Raw genomic sequence first — 26,359 nt, 5'->3', positions numbered from 1 at the left:
AGGGTCAGAGTTTGGATCAGAACCCAGGTCTTTTGATTATGTTCAGCACTATTTCTCTCACATCAAGCCAGCTCCCTTGTACAGGGTTTTCCAGAGTCCAGTCCATCTAAGAAAGGTAGACAGGAAGGCTGAATGCAAGGAAAGGTTCAAGAGGTGATGTAGGCATGCTTTCTGGAACAGGCAGATATTATGGGAATACATGAAGAAAGAAAACATAATATATATGCCCTATTTTTAATAATGAATAGGAATTTGCAGAATACATAGTTATACATAAAGCTTCATTCAAGAAGTCAGATTTAGGTCCAAAGCATAAAAAAAATCCTCCTAATCATAACAGCTATCAAAAACTGAAGTAGGATGCTTTAGGAAGTACTACATTTTCCATTATAAGATTACAGATTTGGAACAAGAGGGAATCTTGGAGGTTTTTGAGCCTGTCTTATTTTCCAAAAGAAGAAAATGAGGCCCACTGAAGTTAAGTGATTTGTCCAAGATTATACTACCAGTAATTGTCTGAGGTGGGATATGATCCTAGATATTCCTTAATCCAAAGTGAGTGATATACATATCTATCTATCTATCTATCTATCTATCTATCTATCTATCTATCTATCTATCCACACACACACACACACACACACACACATCTCCTGTGTTACCATTGCCATTTCTGGAGCTCGTCGGTAACAGACTGAATGACTTGTCAACAAGATAAGAGAAAATTCCTGCCCAAGTAAGGGCCAGACTGGATGAAATCAGAGGTTCCTAATAGCTCTGAGGCTGGATAGGTGAGAAAAAACTATTAATAACATGACTACCCCTATTTATTATCTTATCATCAAACAACATTTTACATATTTTCTTATTTGTACTTCCTTGGTAAAATTTTGAAACTGAGGAAACTGAGGTTCAGGGAATTTGCCTGACTTACCCAAGGTTACATAGCAAATTAGTAGGTAAGAGAATAGGGGTGAGGAACACTGGGGAAACAAAAACCAAGGAGTGTATCACATAACTACTTAATCTTATAAAAAAGGGTTTTAACAACTTAGAAACATTATTTACTTTCAATATGTCAAGGAACAATAATTTCAGCCCTGTGAGTAATCCCCTACACTGATACCAATTTTAACTTCTCTACATTTTAGCAGATGGTGGTCTTCATGAGATGCTATGGCCAAAAATAGTCATTCTCCAGAGGCCACCTTTCTGGCAACTGGACTCTCAGGACCTCAAAGACAAATAAGTGGTTGTCAATGGGCTATACATAAGGGGTTCCCAATTTGGAAGGACCAGCTTACACTCCATTGATATAGCCTTTGAAAGCCTGGAGTCAATTCTATTTATAATAAAAAATCAGAAAAGGATTTTAGTTGTAGTTTGATAGTAAATGCAATAGTCAGGGATAAAGTAAGCCATAAGAAAGACAGGGCTTTTCTCAACTGAAAAGCAAATTGGATTGGATTTGAAATCTGAAAAAGGGTTTCCAGAATACATAGCTTCCAAACATTAGGAAGGAATGAAGAAGTATTTTCCAGAGAAATTTAATCAATACTTACCCATATTCCAAATTTAAAGCTGCTTTTAAAATATAAACAATAGTATTAATAAATGAATTAGATCTTCACCTTCCAGATTTTATGAAACAAGAAACTTGCATTTTTGGCAACTTAAAGGAAAATTTGTTTATTTATTCCTCCAAACATTTGAGAGACTGTGTTTGAAGTACTATATATATATATATATATATACATATATATATATATATATATATATATATATATATATTAGGTGCCTTCTGAGTGACTGTGTGTGGAGGAAGGAGGGCTATAAAGCTGTATCAGATTTGATCCTTGTGTCAAATGAAACTTTTCAAAAGAGTTTTCTGAAGTCTCTTGAAAAGAAATGGCACCAAAAAGTATAGAGGGTGAGAATTAAAGGGTCATTTCTCCCCTTGATTAGTAGAAATCCAGCTTCTATTTTCAAGGTATTCTTCGTTTAATCTTAAATAGTTGGAACATTTAGTAGCTGAGACTTGCAAATATTATGACTAGTATTTTTAAAAATAAAAATCCTCCTGATATTACTGTCAGAGTACTTTTATTTTGCTTTATTTTTTGTTTCTATGGGCTATGAAGAAGCAAAAACTGGGAGAGTTGTATTCTTACAATCATCATACTAGGGTGTGGCACTCAAGAAGATATGTTAAAGGAAATTCTAATGCCTTAAGCTTATCACTGCAACACTGGGCACTTGAACTATAAAAATTTCCTTCCCCACCCCCTAATTTATTTCACTTATCCCAAGTAGTATCTAATACCGATATAGAGAATCCACTCAGAAACTAAAATCTTATGCTTTAATGGGCTATTGCTCTGTCCACTTAACTGTAACCTAGAGACCAATTTCCCTCTGGATAGACTACTATCACTATTGCATTCACAGTAGAATGGAAGCTTGATAAAAGCAATAGAAATGCTATGAGCAGTACTGAAATCCATTAATTACTTAAGATATTTTCCACTTGTGTGTGTGTGTGTGTGTGTCCCTAGCTAGAAGGTACCTTAAGGATCATTAAGTTCAACCCTCTCATTTTCCAGAGGAGGAAACTGAGGCCCTAAGAGATAATTTGTCCAAGACCTCACAATTACCTGGTATTCAGAAACAAGTCTTTTGACTCTCAAGTCCAGGGCTCCAGGAGGAGGGAAAATAATGCAGCATGAATGAAGTCAGTGCTGCTTACAGATGGATATAGTCTCTACTTTTATGATATAAGACAGTCTCAACCCCTTAAAGAAGATGAAAAAAAGTGATAGCAATCTTGTCTGCCAAGACATAGCTCTTAAGTATTGAAGACATAATTTAGAACCACAAAATCCCCAAAATGAAAGGCCATCTCAGAGGTCATCTAGTCTAGCTCCTAGCTGAGTAAGAATAATCTAGATAACATTCCAGGCAAATGGTCACCAGCCTTCATTTTAGCACCTCCAGTGATGGTGAACTCCCTCTCTTCCAAAGAAACTAAGGCCACCTCTAAATGGCTCTTACTCTTAGAGCCTTCTCCCCACCCTGACTCCTTTCCCCCCAGAGCTGCTCAGTCTCATCAATGTCCTTTCAAAAATGTGGTGTCCATAACTAAGCCCAAGTGAAATCCCTGATGGGTCAGAATGCAGCACATGTGTGGAACACTTGAAATCCCATAAGGGAAAGAGTTCTTTATTTATAAAGAAGTGAACTTTGAAGTTTAAAAATAAAAGTAGAAAAGCTGCTACCCAAATTTATGTTGCTATAGCACTCAGAAGGAAGTGTTACCAGTTGAGAAACAGCTGGGAGGGTGTGGGGGTACGGGGATGGAAATAGCACTGGACCTGGGGTCTAGGAATAGGATGTGAGGCCTTGATCTTCTAGCAAAATGGCATCTCTGGCAAGCCATTTATCCTCAGCTTTCACATTTATAAAATGGGGACAATACACTTTGTCCTACTGATTTTATAAATTGATATACTGATTGTGTCCAATAGTATCTACAACATTCTTTTCCCTTTCCCCACCAGTCTCATCCTGTACCTCCCTCACCACCACTGTCACAATTATCCAATGTATAGCTTTTTATTTAATCATGGTCACTGTGTTTATTGTTCTCTTGGTCCAGCAGAAAAGTCTTCCTATGTTTCTCTGTATCCCTGCTATTGTTTCTTGATGAACAAATTCAATTACATACATACATGGGTTTGTTTGGCCATTCACCAAGAGATGGGTACTCAATTTGGTTTGGGTCCCTGTTATCATACTGCCAGGAATATTCTGGTATATGGAGGGAAATATCTTTACATGTGAAGTAATTATATATGAAATCTTGTTAATGATAAATACTTAGTAACTTGCTGAAGGTAAGAGATATTTAGTAGCATGTCAGAATTTTAACCCATAATCCAATGCTTTCCTTTTACTACCCCATAGTGCTTCATGAGTCCTCCCTTTCACCCTGCATCTCTCTGATCATCTGTACCTCTATCACAGAGAAGAGGGAGAGGGAGAAGGAGAATGAGAGGGACAAAGAGAGATGAAGGAGGAAACTAAGGGATGTTTCATTTGAATTAAGGAAGACTTAGGGAGGTCATGGTCTCTGTTAGGTGCTTGCAACAGGTTATCATATGGAAAAAAACTAGCACTTTCTTTTTAGATTTATAAGGCAGAGAAACTGGGAGTAATAGATGCAAAGGATTGGACAGTGAGAAGGGGGTGGGAGGATTTGCTGAGAGGCAGATTGTTGACCTAATATAAGGAAAATTTGCTAAGATCATAGCTATCTGGGAAACAGAATGAGGGAGGTCTTCAAATGGAATAACAGCTAATACAACCTATTACAATCACTAGTATTTATGTAGCACTTCAGTTTGCAAAGCACTTTATACTATTTAATTTTATTGTCACAACAACACTGGGAGGTAGGTCCTGTAATTATCCTGATTTTACAGATGAGGAAAATGAGGGAGACTGAGGTTAAATGACCTGCCCAGAGTCACACAGATAGCATGTGTCCAATGCCAGATTTGAACTGAGGTGTCCTGTCTCCGAGTCTAGCGCTCTTATCCACTGACTAGCTAAACATCACTTGTCAGGGATATTGTAGAAGGGATTCCTCTTCAGAGGTGAATTGAACACAATGACTTCCTGAGGTCCCTTCCAACTTAGATTCTATGAATACAGACTATTTGCTTCCAAGATATAGAGGGAGGCGGTACTGGACCTCAGACTCCCCTGCTACTAATTTATGTGTGAGCTGCATGTTTGTGTATTAGGGACTAACTCTAATGGAAATTTACCTGTGTAACGTTTACAAAGTAAACAAGACTGAGGGATGAAACAGCATGGCTTTCATAATGGCCAAGCCATTCCTTGTGCTCTCAATCACCCGATCTGCATGAAATTTACACAAAGTCTATACAAACAGATATATTATAAATTAGACTGGTAATCCCACTTCCCTAATCTGCTATTTATATTCAGCAGGACTTTTTATTACATACCTGCATCCAGAGGCTAAAGATATTGGGGCATCTTTAAAAATAAATCAGAAAGACAAATAAATCTGTCTTCACTACAAGTGTTCAAAAGCCTTTTTCTTTCCCTTATACTAACAGGACAGAAGCCCCTCTGCACATCTACCTGGTTGCCTTGCTAGTCACCAAGATTTCAGCCTCCAAATCACCCCGTTTTGCATTCATGTAACTCGCATGGTTAGCTGAGGTCGAATCTTATGGATGGATGTATATAGGAATTTGGGTAATCACAGCAGTGACATGGGGAAAATAAAAGTAAACAACTACCTATCTCACAGGGTTGTTGGGAGGACAATATTTTCTAAACCTTGAAATGCTATAGAAAAAAAAGGCATCATCATCGCCAGAACTACTGTAGTCTTCTCTGGTTGCTAAATGGGGATGGTCCTATTCTAAAGTGTCTGCCAGGAGTAGCTAAGTGGCACAGTGTTTAGAGTGTGGGGCCTGGAGTCAAGGAGGCTTATATTCCTGAGTTCAAATCTGGCTGTGTGACCTTGGACAAGTCATGCAACCCTGTTTGCCTCAATTTCATCATCCATTAAATGAGTTGGAGAAGGAAATGACAAACCACTGCAGTATCTTTGCCAAAAAAACCAACAACCCCAAATAGGGTCACAAATACTCAGACATGACTGAAAAATGATGGAACAACAAGGCTGGGGCAAATGATTTTCATGCATGTATTGTAAATCAAAAGAAAGAGAAGAAATTGGTCATATCATAAAAGAAAACTCTTTTGTGTCTCGCTCCCCATTTATGAAGAGATTTTAGAAGCAACACAAATGAAATATACTGGTGTGTCTGGCTTTCCAAAGACAGTGGGTGTAAGATATGGAGATTTGAATCCTGATTCTAATATTTACTAACTCTGAAATCTTGGAGGTGAGGGGAAATCCCTTCTAGAAGCTTCCATTATCTGTAAAATGGGACAAAAAAGTATTTCCCTTATGTACCTCTCATGGTGGTAGTAAGAGAAATGCTGTAATAACCTGAAAAATTATAAAAATGGAAGTTATTATTAGAAGTAATACTGCTAATTACAGTAGTTATTATAGTATCTCTACACCTGCATGCTTGCCCACCAGACCACAAGACATTCTGTTTCTGGTCAGCTATACTGCATTGTACTCTGGGACTTAGTATAAGTGGAAGGAAACTAATAAGAGAAACACGGCACAATGGGTCCGGCTTCAAACACTCAACCTGGTCAAGTTCTTCAGGGTCCATGGACTGGGAGGAAATTATTATCAATGCATTCAGCGATCATTCTCAAGTCAAGATTCTATACCTGTGCTCTGAAAATAGCCAGATCCATATTTACAAGTATTCAGTTCAATCCAACAAGCACCTAAGATGTGGTTCAGGGAAAGAGCCAACATAAATATGGTCTAGAGTCGGAAGATCTGGGTTCAGATTGCACTATTACATTTATTAGCAGTGTAACTATGAACAAGTCACTTAATTTTTCTGAACCATTTGTAAAATATAGATTAAAACTCCCCAACAGACTACCCAGCAGGTAGGGATTGAAGGGAATACTCTGAAAATCTTAAAGCAACAGAGAAATGAGTTATTATTAGAAAAGGTGAAACATCACAATCATAAGACATGACACCATGATAAGCCCCTAGGAAAGATGCAGTGTGACGCAAGGAGCAAAGGAGGAAAGCTAACTTCTGGGGAAAGTTTTGGGAGAGGGATGGGAGAATCAGTGAAAGCTGCTCAAAAGAAGAAGCAGTTGAGTTGGGTCCTAACAGTTAGATAACGATCTCAAGTAGTGAAGCTTGAGAGAGCATTTCAGGCACAAGGAGTACAAACAAAGAGAAGAAAAGGAAAATGCGAAGGACGTGTACAATTCACTTCAATCCAGTCCAATCAACCTCAGGTAACACGCTATGTTACATGATGAGAACAGAAAAGTGAAACCATAACAGTTCCTTCTCATAGTGGTCAACATTCTACTGGGTGACAGAATATGCACAGAGAAATAAATACAACATAATTTAGGGAGCAAAAGAATGTCAATATTGGGGAGGCCATCAAGGGAAACTTGACATGAAAAATGGTGAATTCCTACCCATCCTTTGAGACTAAGCTCAAATGCAACTTCTATGAAGTCTGTCTTGAGTCCTCAATACCCTAATAGGAGGAAATCTCCTTCCTTCTCTTTCTCTAGTTTCCCATAGATTTTTGTTCTTATGATATCCCATTTTGCAGCATCACATAACCTCAAGTTGAGCCTGGAACGGGGTACAGATTTTCAGAGGCAGAGGTGAGGACAGAGTACATTCTGGGACTGTGGCACAGCATATGGAAAGGAACAGTTACTAGATGGAATAGTGAGTTTAGGAAACAGATGGTAGGTCAATTTGGCTGGAAGGTAGGATGTGTGGAGAGGAGTAATATGAAGTAAGTCTGGAAGGGTAGGTGGGACCAGATTGTGGAGGAGCTTAAATGCCAGGCGAGGAGTTTGTATTTTATCCTACCGGGAGCCACTGAAAAGTTTTGAGCCAGGAAGTAACATGGTCAGAACTTTATTCTAGCAAGATGAATTTGGGAATTGTATGGAAAATGGATTAAAGATGAGAAAGAATGGAAAAAAGGGAGACCAATTAGCCAATCCAGTTGAGAGGAGATGAGAGACCAAACTAGCGAAGTGTCTGTGTGAATGGAGACTGAGGAGGCAGAATCAACAAAACTTGGCGATTGGTTGAATACAGGCAGCCAAGGAAAGAAAAAAAATGTCTAGGAGGACAGAATGGTTGATTGATAGTGTCAAAAGTGGCATAGAAGTAGAATGAGAACCGAGGAAAGGTCATCAGATTTTGAACCCTCACAGAATAGTTTGAGTCAAATGGTGGGGTACAGATTTAGCCTTTCAAGATATGGAGAAATGGAAAGTAAGGAAAGAAGACAACCATTCTATTGGTGACTCTTCCCAGGCTATGAAAGGGGTAAGAGGTAACAGAAGAACAAGAGCCAAGTAATCCATTTTGGTTGGAGTATAAAGTATCTGGAGCTCAATAATATGACATATGGCTTGAAAGGTATTTTATACATTTATATATTAGATACCAAATGAAAGAAAGTCAGAACCATTATTCAGTGGATCAGAGATCTTGAGCAAAAAGGTGATGATCAGATTTGTACAAGTTATATTCTGAATTATATGTTTTTAAAATCCATATACATATATTTTAAGTTTATTTTTACTTTATTCGGCTCGGACTGAGTATCTGACTCATACTCCTTGAAAACGAGGCTTGCACTTAACCTTTACTACAACCCACTGGCTCCTGATAATACTTTGTGGGGTGGGCAGGAAGAGCCTGTGTTTTCATTGGTTTAAGGGAAGTATTGGTGAGGAGCAGGAAGAAACTCAGGTCTCAAAGAGGTTTAGTGATGTGATTAAGGTCATTGGACTAGTAAGTGGCAGAAATGGTATTTGTAACAGCCTAGAGAGTCCAAGTCCAGCTCCCTTTTCACTCTAGCAGGTTCCTGGGCCATGTCCCATGCTGGCACTCGGTAAATGCTGGGCAAACTGCAAGCAATGTTTCCTGTTTCCTAGAAAGAAAAATTCCCCAAACACCAGAGATGACCAATGTTTACTCTGGCACCTATCCATATTTGGTTTCACCCTCTTTCAAAAACAACCTCATGTAAAGAATACCTCTGATTGGGGAGGTGGGAAGGGTGAGGGGAGAAGGGAGGGAGTTAATCCCTAATCCAATAGACTACCATGACATGACAAATAAGCCATAGGCTGACAGTGTCTCTAAGACATATTGTAGTTTACTTAGTCGTTTGGGTTTGCCATCTGTGCCATTCCAACGGGGGCTGTCTGCCCAGGCTGCTCAGAGAGCATTAGAGAAAGTCCACCAGTCCCTGGATGGTTCTGTAGGCGCAGCCAGTCATTAGTCAAGCTGCCTAATGAGAGGAAATGGAATTTGCCCCCCACCTCTCCAGGAGCCCTTTCCCAAGGCCAAGGGCCTTTGCTCCACACAATGGGAGCAGATGACAGGTAACGGGCACGTGCAGCTTTAGTCTAATGATCCTTTGCACCATATCCAGCTTGCAAAACTAAGGTAGACCCTGCACAGGCATTCAGCAGTTAGGAGAGAACAGCAAATGATGCGACCTTGGGGAAGGAAAGCAAATGATGGGGAGGATAAGAATGGAGGCACTGCCTGCTACAGTTAACCTGCTTACTTAGTAGTCAAGGATATTTAGATGAAAAGCCAATAAGCCAATGTGAAATAAGCTTAAACCATAAAGAAATGTGTATTTCTTTCCTATTCAGTCAATAAAAATTTATTAAGCCCATAGCTCTTTGCTCTGTACCTCTCAAAATTATTTCCCATGTCCTACTGTGTACTGTGGCTATCTTGGTGTATATTTTATCCCCCCTTCCGGACTACGTGCTCAATGAGGGCAGGGACTGTACCTTAAAGGATGATGCATGGTCCAGTGAGAGCACTGGTTCTGGTTCTGCACAGGGAAGAACTGGTTTCAAATGCTGTTTCTGATGTTTACTAATTATATGGCCCTGGGCAAACCCTTATTCCTCCTGGGCCTCAGTTTCCTAACCTGTCAGGTGAGAGAATTAGACTAGATGGCCCCTGAGGTCTCTTCCAGCACTAGTACAATGGTTCTCTAATCTCAATGGCTTTCTCCAGAAAAGTGATTTGGACATACAAAAGACCCTGAACTGTTGGTTAAGTAACTGAAAGAATAAGTGCCCATTAAGTGAAACACACTGAGCTAAGCACTGGGGAAGCACAAACATAGTTATAACCTCATACAGTGAGTCAAATCTGTAACAATTCTCAATAAAACTACACATCGATAACTACTATTAACTTCATAAATACACATAACATTTATATATGGCATATTTATACATTAATATTTATTATTTATATGGCACTGTGCTAAGCATTTTATACTTCTATCTCAATTGATCCGTATAACAACAATAGGAAGTAGATACTATTATTATTTCCATTTTATAGATGAGGAAATTGAGGCAAACAGAAGTTGGCCAAACAGAAGCAACTTGCCCAGCAGGGTCATGCAGCTAGTTAAGTGTCTAAGACCAAATCTGAACTTGGGTCTTCTAGATTCTAGGCTCTATCCATTCTGCCACCTAGTGATATAATAAAAACCAACTTTCACATAAAGGTTTACAGTTTCCAAAGCATTTTCATATTTTTTTAATCTCATCTAATCCTCACAAGTGCCCTTTAAAGAAGGTAGTTTAAATATTATTCTATTTTTTTTTTATGGAAGAGGAATCTGAGGTGAGTGGCAAAGTAACTTGCCCAACATCACACAGCTGCTAAGTGACAGAACCAGAATTCTTCTGTTCCACGGCCCCTGGCTCTTTCCAGGCACTCACAGTGGAGACGTTAATACATCATAACCAAATACCCATGTAGTGAAGTTCCGTCTTCAGAGTGCTATCCTAATAGAGGCAGTGTGCTATAATATAAATAACTCAGACTTGAAGTCAGAAAACCAGATGCTGGCTCTGAAAATTCTCCATGGCATGACCTTGGGCAAGTCTCTGAACCCAAATTTCCTCATCTATAGAGTGAGAGCAATAATTCTGGCACCATGTGCCTCTTGGGATATTGTAAGGAAAGTGCTTTGTAAACCTTAAAGCACCATAGAAATTACAAAATTATGTTTCGACACCTCTGTAATACAATCAGAGGACAGTAGTTCATAGTCTTACTTCTACCTTTTGACATACTGGCACTTCTCTGGATACACACAGATAGTTGTTAGAGACAGTGAAATGAATGAATGGGAAGGACATAGGCTTTCAATCCAGAAGAACTGAATCCTGGGATCTGACTCATAGAGCATCTGGACCTCAATTTCTCCATATGTAAAATAAACAAGATGAACCAGGAAGCTTTTATTTTTTTATTTTTTATTTTTTGGAATATGTATTATATCTTTTATTTTTTATTTTATTTTTAGGTTCTGGCAAATTGTATTTAATTAATTAATTACAACAAGATTCAGGTAACTGTTAAAGCAAGATTTCTTAATTTGTGGCCCAAGAACTTGTTTTAAATTTTTTTGATAACTATTACCAATATAATTAGTTTCCTTAGTAATCCTATGCATTTAATTTTAGAAATTGAAGGACATTACTCTGAAAAGGGATCCACAGGCTTCACCAGCTTGCCTGAGGGATCATGGGCTCAAAAAAGGTGACAAACCCCTGCTTTAAGGTCTTCTCTGTCTCTAAAAGGTCTTTGATTCGCTCTTTTAGGTTGCAATCTTGCCTCTGCTTCTTATCTGATTTATCATCTTGGATAAGTCATTTAATCTTCTTGGCCTCTATTTCCTTCTCCATCAAATGAGGGGAAGGAGAAGTGTTGGATGAGATTGTCTCTAAATCCTTTGAAGCCCACGGTGTTTGCTATTTGCCACAACTGTGATTATGTTGTTTCTTAAAGGGCTGAATTCAATTAGCTGGAGAAGGCATTTGGTTGCCACATTTAAAATTTTAATTTTAAAAATTCAAGTAAAATATGGTTGTAAGTCACAGCCTACAGCTACATAAACCCTTGGTATAAGTATCTGGGTTACACGGAGAGGCTTCCAATAAGCATTTCACACAAAGTTTAGGCACCAGGCTCTTGAAGTAATTATTTTTTAATAAATCTTTTGAAGTCTCCATTCCATGACAAACTTCAAAGCTCCCATGTTCTGTTAGCCAGAATCTACAAAGAACTGGGCAGTCACTTGGCAAAGAAGGAATAAGTGGGGCTGGACTTTGGGAAAGGAATGGATTCTACTTATCGGCAATGATGCGACCTTGAGTAAGTTACTTACCCTCTATGGGCCTCAGCTTCCTCATCTGTAAAATGAGAGAGTTAGAAGAGACAGTCTCTAAGGTTTAACAATCTATGCTCTCTAAGAAGAATATTTCAAGGCAGCATGACATGCAGGTAGAGAGCTTGTCTCCAAAAGTCAAGAAAACCTAGGCCCAAGAGCTTTGACACATCCTGGATGATCTTGGACAAGTGCCTCAGGCAACTCTTAAAAATACCAATTCCAGAGAATGTGTCTATCTGCTTTGGTAGGAGAAATTCCTCCCTTGAAGATTCCTACACCATGAGATCATGTTCAGCCAAAAAAAAAATTCAACAATAATTGAGATTTCTACATATGAAGTAGCAGGTGGCTCTGGGAGAAAGAACAAAGGTTTAGGATTAAGAAGGTCATGATTTGAGTTCCAGCTGAGGTATTTTCTGCCCATGTCACCTTAAGAAAATCAGTTCCGGTCTGAGGCCTCAATTCCCTCATCTATAAAATGGAGAGAGAGGGTTGGATTAGATGATCTCTAATGTCCCTTATAAATATAAAATTCTTCACAACTCTATAAAGTGGGTATTGTGAGTATTACTGCCTCTATTTTACAGATAAGGATTGAGATCAGAGAGGCGAAGTCATTTATAGAGTAAATGACTTCGCCTCTCTGATCTCAGTGCTGCCAGGCCTTGAACTCAAGTCCTCTGACTTTAAAACTAGCGGCTCATTTCTATAACCTTTCTTTTCATATGGGGTCGGAGAGACACTTTCCATCTATTACTCAGGGAGGATTATGATAGCTGATATTTACAGAGTGCTTTAAGGGTTGCAGAGTAATTTATATACATTATGATTATATTATCTCTTTGAGCTTTACAACAGCCCAGGAAGTAGGTACTTAGAGCTGGTCAGAGGAACCAGGTTTAAATCCTCCTCTGCTATAGTAGTGGTCATCTACTCACACCTTTGTTCTCACTCTTCATTTCTTTGTTCTCAGTTTCCCCACCTCTAAAATTGATGAGGCTGGACTACATGGCCTCTAAGTCCCTTCTAGTAGTAAATTTAAGATCCTCTGATTCCTATTGTACAAATGAGGAAACTGAGACACAAAGTGGTTAAGTGACTTGCTTGCCCAGTCATACTGCTTTTAAATGTTGGAAGTGGGGTTTGAATTCAGCTCTTTCTGACTCCAAGCCAGCACTCTATGCACCACGCTATACTTCCTCCAGACCCGCTGCATGCTAGGGTATGGGAGCCAATATTTACATTGGCAAAACCCTTCCTCAATGACTAAAAAGACTTCCATGCAAATGAGATTCCTAAACGCATGGCTGGGGAATGACCAATTATGCAACTGAAAGAACCGTTATTTGTTGGCAGTGCTTTTATCCCCCAGTCAATAATTACATGAGTAAGCAATTGATGCTCACCAGCAAAACCTTCCCCAAATTTTTATATCTTTAAGTGCATCACATATTTTAACCTCGAAGTGCAACAAACTCTATTGTAAAGTCAGTGGAGAGTATCTTAAGTTGAGCTTCACATTCCCCTTCCCTTGACCTTGTTAGAAAATGTCTCTTTTACATGCTCTCCTTTTCATTAGGGAACTGGTTACCCTATCTAGAGGAGTCTACCTGGCCTATTACATTTCACAACAACCTAGTTAATGCATTAAAATCAAGTTTTAACATACAGTCACACAAACCTGTCATTTTGGCCCATTTATGATGTCGTTTCTGAAGAACTGTCTCCTATAATATCATTTTGCCTAGCATCATGTTTTTGCTGAAACCAGTCAATGATGTTATGTGACAGATCTATAGCCAGCTGGAATTCATTGATGTGATGATTCATTTAGGTTTGGAATTTAGTTCCACATCTCACCATGAACATAGAATTAACTTACTCAACTTCTAGGGCCCATAATTTTATCCACATGCATGCTTCTCTCATCCATTCTGATTCTGGCCCCTCTTGGAGTTTCAAGGGCTGTTTGGGTGGCCTCCACTCACCCCCTGAAAAATCATGCCCAGGGAGCCAATCTACACATGATGAACCTTTCCTTGCTCATCTGGGGTGATCCTTGGATGACAGACAGTTAATGGCTGGGTCCAACCTCATTCTAGTTAGATGGAATGTACTGCAGCTTGTGTTCTACTTACTATCTGAGTGCTTGAGAATGCTGAGCTCCTTCAATTCTGCAACAAGGGATCAGTGACCTTGGCCTCCATCCCCTAGAATACTCCCTTCTCCTCACCTTTTTCCCTTTAACCCCAGCTTCATGGGCCACTTCTTAGGGGAAAACTGGTTAAATCCCCCTGTTTTGCAAGTGTTCTCTCTCCTTCAGATTATCTTGCATTTATTACTTGTTAAATGTGATACTCCTCTGGTGGCATGTAAACACCCTGAGAAAAGAGACTATTTTCAGATTTTCCTCCATGCCTAATAGCACCAAAGGTTTTTAATAAGTGCATACTGAATTAAATTGAACGTCAGTGGAGGAAGTTCACAAATAGCAACTCTTGACTGTTTCAAGGATGCATGATTTTATTGGTATGGGTACTCTCAGGTGATGGACATGGAAAAACTGAGATTTAAGTGGACTTTGTATGGTAGAGGTCCATGGGTCTCAAAGGGATTTGTGGGTAGCTTTCAGGAGTTTGGTGAATTGAATGGGGAACAAACTACATCTTTATTTTCATTAACCTTGGACTAGAATTTAGTATTTCCTCCAATTATTTAAAAATGCTATTCTGAGAAGGGTTGCTAGGCTTCATCAGACTGCCAAAGAGGGTAAGGAAGCCCTGGTGTCAAGTTTTATAACCCACTGTATCTCCACCTTTGGTCAGGCTGATCCTGGACCACATACGTACCACATTCCCACTGCAAGCTGACCTCCAAGACTTCCAGCTTAGTAGAAACAGCCAGAACTTGTCCTTTGCTGGCATAGCTGTGGGCATGTCCCAGGATCATCGCTATTCTACAAGGAGGATAACACGGAAGCATCTAACTAATCTAAGCTGTATAATGACATGCCTCCCCCCCCCCCCCAATCTTCTTTAATTTCTAAGGTCAACTTTGAATTAGAAATAAATTATTTAAAATTTGACAAAATACTTTGCTGATTTCTCCCCCTCTAATTCCTCTCATTAGAGTACCAGCTAGTGCACTTAGAAAAAAAGAAAGTTGCCTCTTGGGTTCTGAATGTCTTTACCTGCTTGTGGATGTGTGACTGATTCACACCCAAAGGTGTAAATTAGAACTGATGGAAAGATTCAGATGCTGCAATTTACCAGGAGCTTTCTCTGTAGCCACAGATGTGTCAGGGCCTTGGAAATACCCATTCCCTTACTGTATCTGATCACAATAACAGTCCTTTAGGGGCATCTCACTTCATACCAGTCAAGCAGAGACAGGACCAGAGTAGGGCCAATGCCCCTGGGATTGTATGAAAACAAGACCTATACACTCACGGAAGGAGACACAAATAAGGCACCCATTTAATGAGCATTTATGCCACGTCTGACATGGTCCTGGGCTAGGTGCTGAGTGAAGTAAAAGGGCAAGCTATAGCAGCGGTAGTAGAATGGCAAGAATACTAGTTTGGGAGCCAAAGGGTAGTTAGTGTCTTAGTGTCTGCCATAGTGCCCTGCTCATTACCAAGTATCAAATAAATTTGGATCCCAGTTTTGCAACCTATTGGCGGTTTAAACTTGGGTACATTTTTTCCTCTCTGTGGGCCTTTACCTTATAATCTATAAAATGCATGAGTATGTTCTGCTTGCAACAGATGGGTTCTAAGGCACTTTATGTCTTTAACTTCTAAGAGCCTAATGGAAAAAGTTCAAAGTCTAGCTGGAAAGGTAAGACTAGCATTCATAATAGCAGCACCTCCTTTCTCTCTCCCCTCCATTTCTATAATCTTAAAAACAACAACAACAATAATGACTCTTACCTTCGGTTTTAGAATCAATACTAAATACTGGTTCCAACACAGAAGAGTGGTAAGGGCTAGGCAACTGGAGGTAAATGACTTTCCCAGTCACACAGCTAGGAAGTGTCCAAGGCTACATTTGGACCCAAATCTCATCTCCAGGCTTGGATCTCTATGCATCCCCATTTTTATAACATTTTAAGGCTTATCAAGAATTTTCCTCATAGCAATCCTAAGAGGTAGGTGATGAAAGATTTATTCTCCTGATTTAATAGATGAGAAAATTTAGATATTTTAAAGATGAAGAGAATTATCCTGACCACCCAAGTAGAAAGTAGAAGAGCTGGGGCTTGAATCAAGCCAGAACTCCTGACTCCGAGTCTAAGACTCTTTTCATAACCCCATCAACAAGCCAAATCAACAAATATTTTTATTAAGCATTTAGTATGTGCCAGGCACTATGCTAAATAATCTGGGTACAAACATAAGCAAAAAGAAAGACCACCATTGCCTTCAAGGTAATTATACTCTAATTAAGAATGACAATGTATAAAAGGGAAATGAAAAGGGAGAGGAAGAAAGATGCCAAGAAAAGGCATGGTAGAGAAGTCTCATGAAAGAAGGATTGGATCCTTCCGTAAAACAGAGGTTCTTGGGAAAACTAACCAATGGCTGAATCATGGCAGCAAAATCAAGAGAGGGAAGCATGACTGGTCTGGGTCCTTCTGACCCTGCTACTATGTAAGTCATGAAGCAACAGGGGAGAGAGCAACTGATTCAAGTGAACAGATATCCATAAGATCAGAGAAGGCGGAAGTGGCTAGAGAAGGCTTCCTGGTATAGGGAATTGAGCTTTGAGCCAAGACTTGAAGAATGGAGGAGGATATAATTAGGCAGAGGAAAAGCTGAGACATTCCAGACACAGTGAGCAAAACACAGAGTACTCTGTATCTCTCCTGGACATACTGTATATGTATACATCTCTCCCAATCATAATTTCATCTCTGGGTCTCTGGCTATTCAGGTTCTAACTTGATGCAAAGAAACCTTCCCACAGGGAAGCTGTTTAACAATGGGATAGCCTCTATCACAAGGTGGGTGGGGAGGTCCCTATCATAAGGGTTCTGCAAGCAGAGGCTGGATGTCTAGTGAACTTCTCACCTATGCAGTAGATGGCGTGACTGCCTCAGTTGTGTGTAAATTCAGGTAAGCTCTTAGGACCCTTCCAGTTCTGAGAATCAGTGATTCTAAAGATTAAAACTACCTCTTGGCTTGATACAGATCCTATACAAAGGCAAATCTAATCAGTTCACTTTTCTAGGATTTTAGGATTATTCTAGTTCAGCAAACTCATTTTAAGGATGGGGAAACTGAAACTCAGACATCAGATAATTCTCTTGTTCACTCAGCTACTGAGCATGAGAGCAGAGATTTGAACTCAGATTCTTGACTCCTAATCTAGCCATCATCCCTATCAAGCTGCTTCTAATTATTAATAAAAAGTTTTAAGTCCTCTGTATCTTAAGTGCTCCAGCCATTAATAGGCCACATGTTTCTCTCAGGTAAATGGCATTTGCATATGCAAATTGCCTCTAAATATCCTGCACCATTAATGTGATCACTAATTACATAATAATAGTCACCGATTTCCACACAGATCAAACTTACAGTTTTGTAGCTATTAGGGAAATTGTGCTTTGTAATTAAGATAATCCTCATTTCCAGATGCTAATTAACTATATAATAATTAGTCTCATTCGCTAATGCAAATTAAGGATTTTCATCCTTATTGGTAAAGGAGTTGCCTCTTATCACTTAAGGCAAAGATAGCCCCAGAAATCTTGTCTAGAAATACTTTTCCTCTTTTAAAGGTTAAAAGGTAAATCCATTTTTATCAGTCTCATTTGTGAATGCAAATTAAGTCTGATTAATCAAGTCAAAGATAAATGTGCTAGTTTTATTACAGGACAGCATGTATGGCTTCCTCCGTTCATCTTGTTTCTCCTACCCTTACCTCGACACAGATAAACAGAGTTCACAGAACAACCACCATCTTCCAACCTGGCGCAATTTATCTCTATTTAAATGAAAACGTTGCGATGCTTATGTCTTTTTTTTCCCTTGCAATATCTTTTTTTTGCTTAGCCTCCAAAGCCACATGGAGGGATCTTAAAATAACAGTGCCTTAATCGTGTGAAAAGATGGGAATAAGCCGTGTTGCTGGGCAAGAGATAGAGTGTGTGTGTGTAGGAAATATGGACGAAAAACGGAAAACCATCTTTGCTTGGATTATTAAGTTTTCTGTGCTCCAAACAGAATGTAAACTGGCACCTCGCACGGTGACTAATGAGGGCTGCCCGTGCAGTAACAGAAGGAGCTGACAGCCAGCAAGGCCTAGTTGGCAGGCTCCAACTTGGGCCAGGGCGCATTCATCATCCACTAAACCAATCCACCAATTCCGCACCACCATTTGTCATTAATTATGCTAATCAGCACACCATTACTCTCTGATGACACTGTAGCTGTTGTTCGCTGGTTATAGCTTTTCAAATGCACAACTTATTGTGCATGCAAGGCCTGTGCATACATTAGCCTACAGGGAAGAAATGTCCAATTATGAAAAGAAGAAATTTGCTATTATCTTTTTATAACAAACCAATTTAGTAATTAGAAAAAGTCTCTGAACTCATATGGTTTTTTCACCCCCTTCCTAAAAATATATATGTATATTTTTTGCTTTGCAATAATATTTGTCTGAGGGCGTAGGAAGCAGCTGGATTTAGGTGACAGAAGACCTAATTTTTCTGGGCCTCAGTTTCCCTATCTGTAAAATGAGGGGTATAAATGAAATGATCTCTGATGTTATTTTCCAGCATTCTATCCTCCTGTGAAGTGTTAGCTCCTGGATGTTTAGTACATATTTTCAAGAGAAGCCTGTTTAGGCAGTGTGATCCACAAAAACGTTTCAGGTGGTACCTCCTTCCTCTCCCCATTATGAATACATGGGCTTATGCTATTGTATAAATTCCAGTCACTCTGAATTCCTGCAAGATGAAAGTATACCCATGTGACCTTTTGCCGTTCACTGATGGCAGATCTAAGCTGTTCACATAATGATGCCAGACTGTGCGCACCTTACCCAGCAGATGCTTACAGGAGGAACAGCAACAGTCTCCTTTAACCCCTTATGTGCTTAAAGAGAGCTAGGACTATGGGGAGGCTGTCTCAGATGACCTTGTCTGAATATACTCTGACAATCAATGAGATGCCTCTGGATTGCTTCAGAGGGAACACTTTTTGCCTGGTCCTCTAAAATAGAAATGGTCCTTTGAGAGGGTCATAAATACTTTCAAAAACAAAGGCTGAAGAGGTGGAAATTACCTAAGATTTCAATTCTTCACCTTATTCCCATTTTACAGATAAGTAAACTGAGTCTCAGGGATGGCAAATGATTTTGTTCAATTCAATTCAAGTAGGTAAGTTGCTTAAGGCCTAAGGCTTAAGGTCAGGTGCTCTAACTAACAATCCAGAGTTCCTCCTTTTAAATATTTTTTTAAGAATTATGGGATGTTAGCACCAGAAAAAGTCCTTAGAGTTCAATCTAGGCAAATCCCTTAATGTTACAGTTGAGGAAATTAAGGTTCAGAGAGTGTAAAGGACTTGCCTGAAGTCACAAAGGTGGTAAAAAACAGAAATGGGATTTCAATCCAGGTCCATTGGTTCCAATTCTAGACTTTTTTCTATTGTATTTTAGGGGCTGCCTCTCTAAGAGCCAACACCAGTCTTGGGAGAAACCCATGCTATTTATTTATTAAAAACTCTTACCTTCCATCTTGGAATCAATTCTATGTATTAGTTCTAAGGCAGAAGAGCCGTAAGGGCAAGGCAATTGGGTTAAGTGACTTGCCCAGGGTCACACAGCTGGGAAGTGTCTGAGGCCAGATTTGAACCTAGGACCTCCCATCTCTAGGCCTAGCTCTCAATCCACTGAGCCGCCCAGCTGTCCCCAACCCATGCTATTTAAACTGATCTCTGTCACTTTAATTGTATAAGCAATTATTAAGTTCCTGCTGTGTGCCAGGCTCAGTATATAGCACTGGGGATATAAAGACCAAAAAAAAAAAGGAATATAAAGCCCTTTAAGGGACTTACAAAGCAAAAGGAGATTGGAACATATAACTTTATAACTGGAAGACAACTGAGCTCTTATCCAGTCCAGCTCCCTCATTTTACAGAGGAGAAGAGATTTGTGTCATAACTAATATGAGACCTGGGACAGGGTTTTCTGAGGATTTTGACTCCTAGGCCAATGTGTTTTCCACCATACCATGCTTCCTCAACAACCAGAATGTATATGAAAACAAGGAAGCATAATGTGGAACAGGACAAAGGCAAGGGAGAGGTGTAGACAGTGTTCTAATGCTCCCTGACTGCCTCCAAGGATGAATCTTTAGATCAACTGATCCCTGGGGGCTCCTCCAAATCAGTCACGGATTCCAAGTTGTTGTCTTCAGCCAGAGAGTCTCTACCACTAGTTTTCGAAGCTTAGCCTGTATTAAGAGCTCATTAATATCATCAGAGTAAATGGGCCTATTAAAACATCTTTAAGCAATATCTGAACATAAATCTCCCTAAACTATATTTAATGACTGTACTTAAGATACATTATATGCAAGTCTTAATGAGACATTAGATAGCATTTTGAAGATTAAAATTAGAGAGTCCATATAAAGTCTGTCCACTTAATGTAGCCTTAAGCTATACTGATGAAAAGCATTACAACCAAATTATTACTGCATTAGAACAAATATTTTCTAATCATTTCTGACATCCATTTTCTCTTTTACATCATTTTAATATACACAAAAATATATTCCAAGTGAACAAGATGAGGTAGAAGGTCTCCAAGCTTTTGAAGTGCTCTGGGATTTAAATTAAATGCGGTTTTTTGGCTAGTTCTGTGTGTGCTAAGAGTGCTCAAGGCCATGAGTCATTTTTCTACATGTTCTGTTTAATTGAAAACCTTAATTTATCACTCTAATAAGGCCAATACATTTGTCTTGCTATTAAACTTTTCAAAGAACTAGCTAGATAAATAATACAGTTTTTAGCAACAAAAAAGTTTTATAGGCCATTTCTAAAGATAAAAGTTTAATTTCCACATACTAAATTTAACAAATGCTTCTTAAGTGCCTAATAGACAGGGGTTGGTGGATATATTCTATTTAGATAAAACCAAGTCCCTGCCCTCCTGGAGTTTAAGGGTCTTGTAGGAGAATAGGGTATATACAATATAATGCTAATATAAAAATAAAGTAATATATAAAATATAATAGAATAAAAATATAAGAGAGAGCACAGGATCAGGTGAGATAGGCTCTAAAGATGGAAAAGTCATTATCACCTGAAAGGGAGGGGAGTGAGGTGAAAACAGGCAAAGTTTCTTGGAAGAGTTGAGCTTACAGGAATGGGTAGGATTATCAGGTGGGGGGGGGGAGAGGAGGAGGGTGAGCCTCTGAGGAACTGGGAATAGTGTGAGTCCCTAACTGGTCCTGGGCTTCCAGGTGTCTCTGGCTCTGGGGGGGCACGCTGCACACTCTTTGCATGCCCGGAAGCCCATGCATGGCCATCCAGCCTTGATTCACCTGAGGAGAGCCTCCTCTGCCCTGTATGAAGAGCAATCAGTGTTGCTGTGAGGGAGTCAAAAGAATGTTTTACTCCCTGAGGGCCGGGTAAACAGAGCTCTTCAAACAAACCCCAAACCTTTTCAGGTCTATTCAAATAACAAGCAAGCACATGCAATGTTTGCAGAATGGGAAAACATAGGGATATGAAGGGTACATTATTGCAAATATGGATACAAAGGACAGGGGAACAAACCTGTATCTACATAGGGGAAGAAATCTATATATGTTTCTGGAGGCTTTTTAACTCATTAAAAAATTCCACTGCCCTTCTCTCCCCAAGCCTCACCATGGCAAGTAGGTGACCCTAAAGTTCTGAAGACTGCGCCAGGAACAGACAAGAAGGCTGGCAATGAGATGACAAATTATTTCGGTCATTTGGTCATAAAAAATAGTCTACCAAGATGCAAAGGGGTTAGGGTTGGTCTTCGTAGGGGGAGCACCTTGTCAAAATCAAAGCTCTCGGGAAGTAATAGAGTAAGATATGCGTGCACATACACATGCACACACACACATATGTGCACATACACACACACACACACGAGGCTAGAGGCCACCAGAACCAAGTAATACCTGAGTGCATGTTGTTGTCTTCTGAAAACAAACCAGAGAGCAAATAGTTAAACCCCAGAAATACTTTTCAAACAACTCCTGTTGTATTTGCTATACACTATAACCAAACAAAGGTGAAAAGGAAAATATGACTCTTTTGAGTCTCTCTGCTACAAGAGAATAATCTTTTCTGTTACTGCATCTATGGATGTCTATTCCCATCAAAATGGGATCAGGATCAGAGACTCAGAATTGAGAGCTGGCTGAGACCTTAATGATAATTCCATCTAACCCTTTATTTTATAGGTCAGGATACAGAACTCCAGAGAAGGGAAGTGACTTGTTGGACATCACTCAGGTAGCAAGTGGCAGAGCTGGGACTCAAACCAAGGTCCTTTTTTGGCTCCAAATTCAAGTGCTTTTTCCATTACATATTTTGGGAGACATATGCTTATCAAATGAGCACAAACACACACATCCACCACGAAGATGACTATTGCTTATGACCTGATGTCTGGTGCAAAGAATGAAGTAGGGAAAATTCTACAAAGAATTTAACAAGAGTCTATAGATTGTTTTTAAAAAAAAAATATATATATATACATATACACACAGTTTGTATACATACATTAAATATATGTATACCTATATACACATATATAAATATTTTGAAACATATGTACACATATAAACATACAAGAAAGTGATTATATTTATTTATAGATGCCCTGGTATTTGATGACTTCAGTACTAACAGGCTAAGAAGTCCTAAAATCACATCTTGGGCCTGAGCTGCCTAATACTTCCTATCTCGTTACCAGCTGAATTATCAACGGAGAGAATGTTATATTAAAAAGGACAAGGACAAAACCAGATTAATGTCACGCCGGGGACAAGAGCAAGCTGGATTCCAGTGACACCAGAAGAAGGTCTTTTTGGATAAATTGTCAACTTAGGTAATTAAAAAAAAACCAACAAATTATGATAAAAATCTTTTAAAAAAGAGGTTTATTTTTTGGGGGAGGTGGATGTAACATGGTACAAATTAACAGCTTTTTGCTTATGGCAAAGTAGACACCTTTTATGAATGCTATTCCTTAGTTGGAAATTTTGCTCTCAAGATTATGTAAATCACAGTAAGTGAGCCAGTACCACCTCCTTTCCTTAATAGGATACAATCATGCAGCATCGCTTTTTTTTTTTAAAGGACAATAAAGTAACACAACCTAACCATATTCGTCATTAAAGGAGGGATTCTTCTTTAGTATGTAAAAGCTATCGCAACAAAGGCTATTTCCATTTGTTCCACCCAGATATTCTCTTCGCCTCCAAAAAGAGACCACTTCGCAGTCACAATTTTGCCTTTTTAACTGCGTGAATTAGGCATTCTTCATAAATAACAGCCAAGTTTTCGCACGCGAGCTTCTTTTTATTAGGGGCACAGTAACGAACAATGAGCAATGTGTTCTATTATTCTTTGTCAAATCACAAAATGCTACATTAGAATAACTATGCCGGTCAATGGAATATAGTAGATTAAATTCAACTTCTGTGCAGAAACCACTGTAAAACAGCATGATAAGAAGGCTATAAAAAAATTTAATTTTACTCCAAACTCCATCACACACACACACAAAAAAAATGGTGTGAAAAGTAATTTTGCATAATCAGTACACGCCATCTGGAACAATTAACCGATTTCTATAGAACTATGAGGATCAGTCATATCTGCTTATTAAAGATCAGAAATTATACAAGTAATAAATCCTTGAAAAAACTAAGCGTACTCCCGCCTGTCAACGCTATTTTAACTTCAAATACTGAAGAACGCCTGATAAGGCTGAAAAGAAGAGATTAATATATGCAAATTACATCCAGCATTTAAAATCTCCAACAACTGTCTCCGGTTTTCTGTCCCTTATTGCTGCCTTTATGTTTTATTCATACACCGACTCACCTGTCACTTCATAAGCTATAATATTATGGGGGTATTATTAAACAGCATAAAGCCGGGTTTTAATTGGAAAGCTTCATTGCATTTTCCAATTATTTGGAGTAAATTAAAAGCAGATGCACATAGTTTAATAAGGAGTCTAATATCAGTTCCGGGAAATCAAAATTCATTGTCATTACTAGACTGGGATAGTTCTGCAAACTGTACTCCATTTCAGAGATTTTCAAAAGAGAATCTGTCTATGCAATCTGTTAATTGTCATTTGGTTAATAACTGTTTAAATATCCAAACTACACAGCAGCTTCCTATTTTTAAAAATTAAACTATGGGACTCACACCAGCAAAACAAATACAGAACCACTTGTCTACATGACTGAACTTGTCAGACAGGCAATTCACCTGAAAAACAATATGAATGCTGGTGGGAGGGAATGTAGGGGAGAGGAAGGACTAACACAACATGGGTTATGCCAGTAACAGGAGGACACAAAAGAATATCCATTTCATACTTACACAAACACTGATGGTTAGTGCTTTACCTGGGAGTGAGCTTTCCTTGGAAAAGGGCAGAAGCCACGTTATAAACTGTGCTTTTAGAGTTATGCACGGATCATAAAAAACAAAACAAAACAAAAACAAATTCACTCCAAGTTTTATAAATCCTTTTTTATGGGGAAATTAACATGTACACATATATACAAAATTGGTTTTTGCTAAAGCAAACAAAAATGATCTATTAAAAAAAAATTAAATAAAAAAAGGCCCCGTCACTCAGTTACTGACTCCTCACCCATAAGTAAGTTACATTTAGTTACAAGATTCTGGAGGACACAGTAAGTCCCCGGTTAGAGAGAAGCCAGCAGACAATGGAATATGCTCGAACCTATTATGTACTTAAAAAACCAAGCCTTAAAGGTTATGCTTCATAAGTAATATTGCTCACAGATATAATATACATACACACACACCCCTACATGTTGCACATATAAATGAATGTAGCTAAAGCATTTACAAATGAAAAGGCGCGTGTACACTCAAGCTAATATATGTAACCTTTTCATTTTCATAGAAAATGACAGACTTTTTCAAATCCTAGGAGTGTAAATTATAATAGGACAAGCAGTAATTGACTTTTAAACTCCACCCACTGAGAGGGCTACAATTAGTCTGTTTTCAGTGCAAGAACGGCTGCACTGCAAAGTTCATAACTTGTAGATTCTCTTTCCTATTCCAATTAAAATCCAAGAGCTATCGACACAGAATTTACTTTCTCTTCTCATCTTCCAAATAGCTCGCTGGTGAACATCCCAGTCACCAGAGGCCTGTCTCCCTCCCAGACCAGAAAGCACACTAATACACGTAAACATGAGGGGGGATTCTTGCAAAATACTCAGAAACTATGTTCAAAGATGAAGATAAAAGCAATTCTTGTGCAGTGATCCAAAAAATAGCATCTCCTTCTTTTTTCAAAATTACCTGTTTTAATAAAGTAGATGCACTGTGCCAACTGAACCATTTAATTATCTGCAAAAATGATGAATCAAAACAATAGTTTGCAAATATAAATGACTAACCTCTGATTAAAATGTCTGTCCTCATTACATCCAAATAAAAGATACAATATCTTTTAAAGAAAATGTATATTGAAGATAAGTAGCAAGCCCATAGCATTGATAACCTTACATTTTGCAACAGTGAGCATCTTACCATAAGACTATGGAAATGTAATAAAGTTATTTTGTTCCCATCGTAAAAGCTCAAGAAGGCAAATGACAAAAGCATGCCTTTCTCTGCTTGGTGCATCCCACATGCTGAGGCATCCCATGAATTGAGCTGGCATGAGAGACTGGCCTAGGAGGGAGTGGAACACATAGCTGGTAACTGGCTTTGGGGCTGGTTAGTTAAACTATGGCTCATAATATTGTACAGCAAAGATAATGTTTTAGAAAGGGTACTTCTTTCTGAGAGGTAGGTTGGAGAGAGAAGATATTTAAAGTATTTGCAGCAAGGAAATAAGCCCCCAACCAAAGAGGGCAAGATTTGCCAACGATTAAGTAGGAAAATATACAATCAGAATTTTAGGATTAGAATGGAAGTTGAGGTCATGAGTTTAAAATAATCCGTTTTTACAGATGAGGCAAGTGGGGTCCAGAAGCTAGGAGTGATTTGTCCAAAGTTACACATAGCTAGGAAATAGTGAAGCTGAGATTCCAATCCACGTCTACTTTGAGACTCTGTCTTATGTTCTTTCTATAAGCTGCTGGCCTAGAATACACTTGCTGTATACATGTATACAGCACAAATATACTATACTGTAGTTGAATTTTAAAGAGAGATA

The 26,359-nt window shown here is 38.8% G+C and overlaps 1 protein-coding gene across 5 annotated transcripts in view; it reads right to left on the bottom strand.

Annotated features, from left to right (window-relative positions):
* The window catches only part of MVB12B (multivesicular body subunit 12B), a 300,578-nt gene that overhangs the window by 77,170 nt on the left and 197,049 nt on the right, over positions 1–26,359 (bottom strand). For 3 of the 5 annotated variants that reach the window (XM_056812164.1, XM_056812162.1, XM_056812163.1), the window contains exon 8: positions 22,089–22,109. The exons of the other annotated variants lie outside the window; for them this stretch is intronic. In XM_056812164.1, the coding sequence (XP_056668142.1) occupies positions 22,089–22,109 (21 nt within the window). The remainder of the gene's footprint in view (positions 1–22,088; positions 22,110–26,359) is intronic. 5 annotated transcript variants of the gene reach the window in all.

This window comes from Monodelphis domestica, chromosome 1, assembly GCF_027887165.1.
Source record: "Monodelphis domestica isolate mMonDom1 chromosome 1, mMonDom1.pri, whole genome shotgun sequence".
NCBI lineage: Eukaryota > Metazoa > Chordata > Mammalia > Didelphimorphia > Didelphidae > Monodelphis > Monodelphis domestica.
This window is presented reverse-complemented; position numbering and strand designations above follow the sequence as displayed.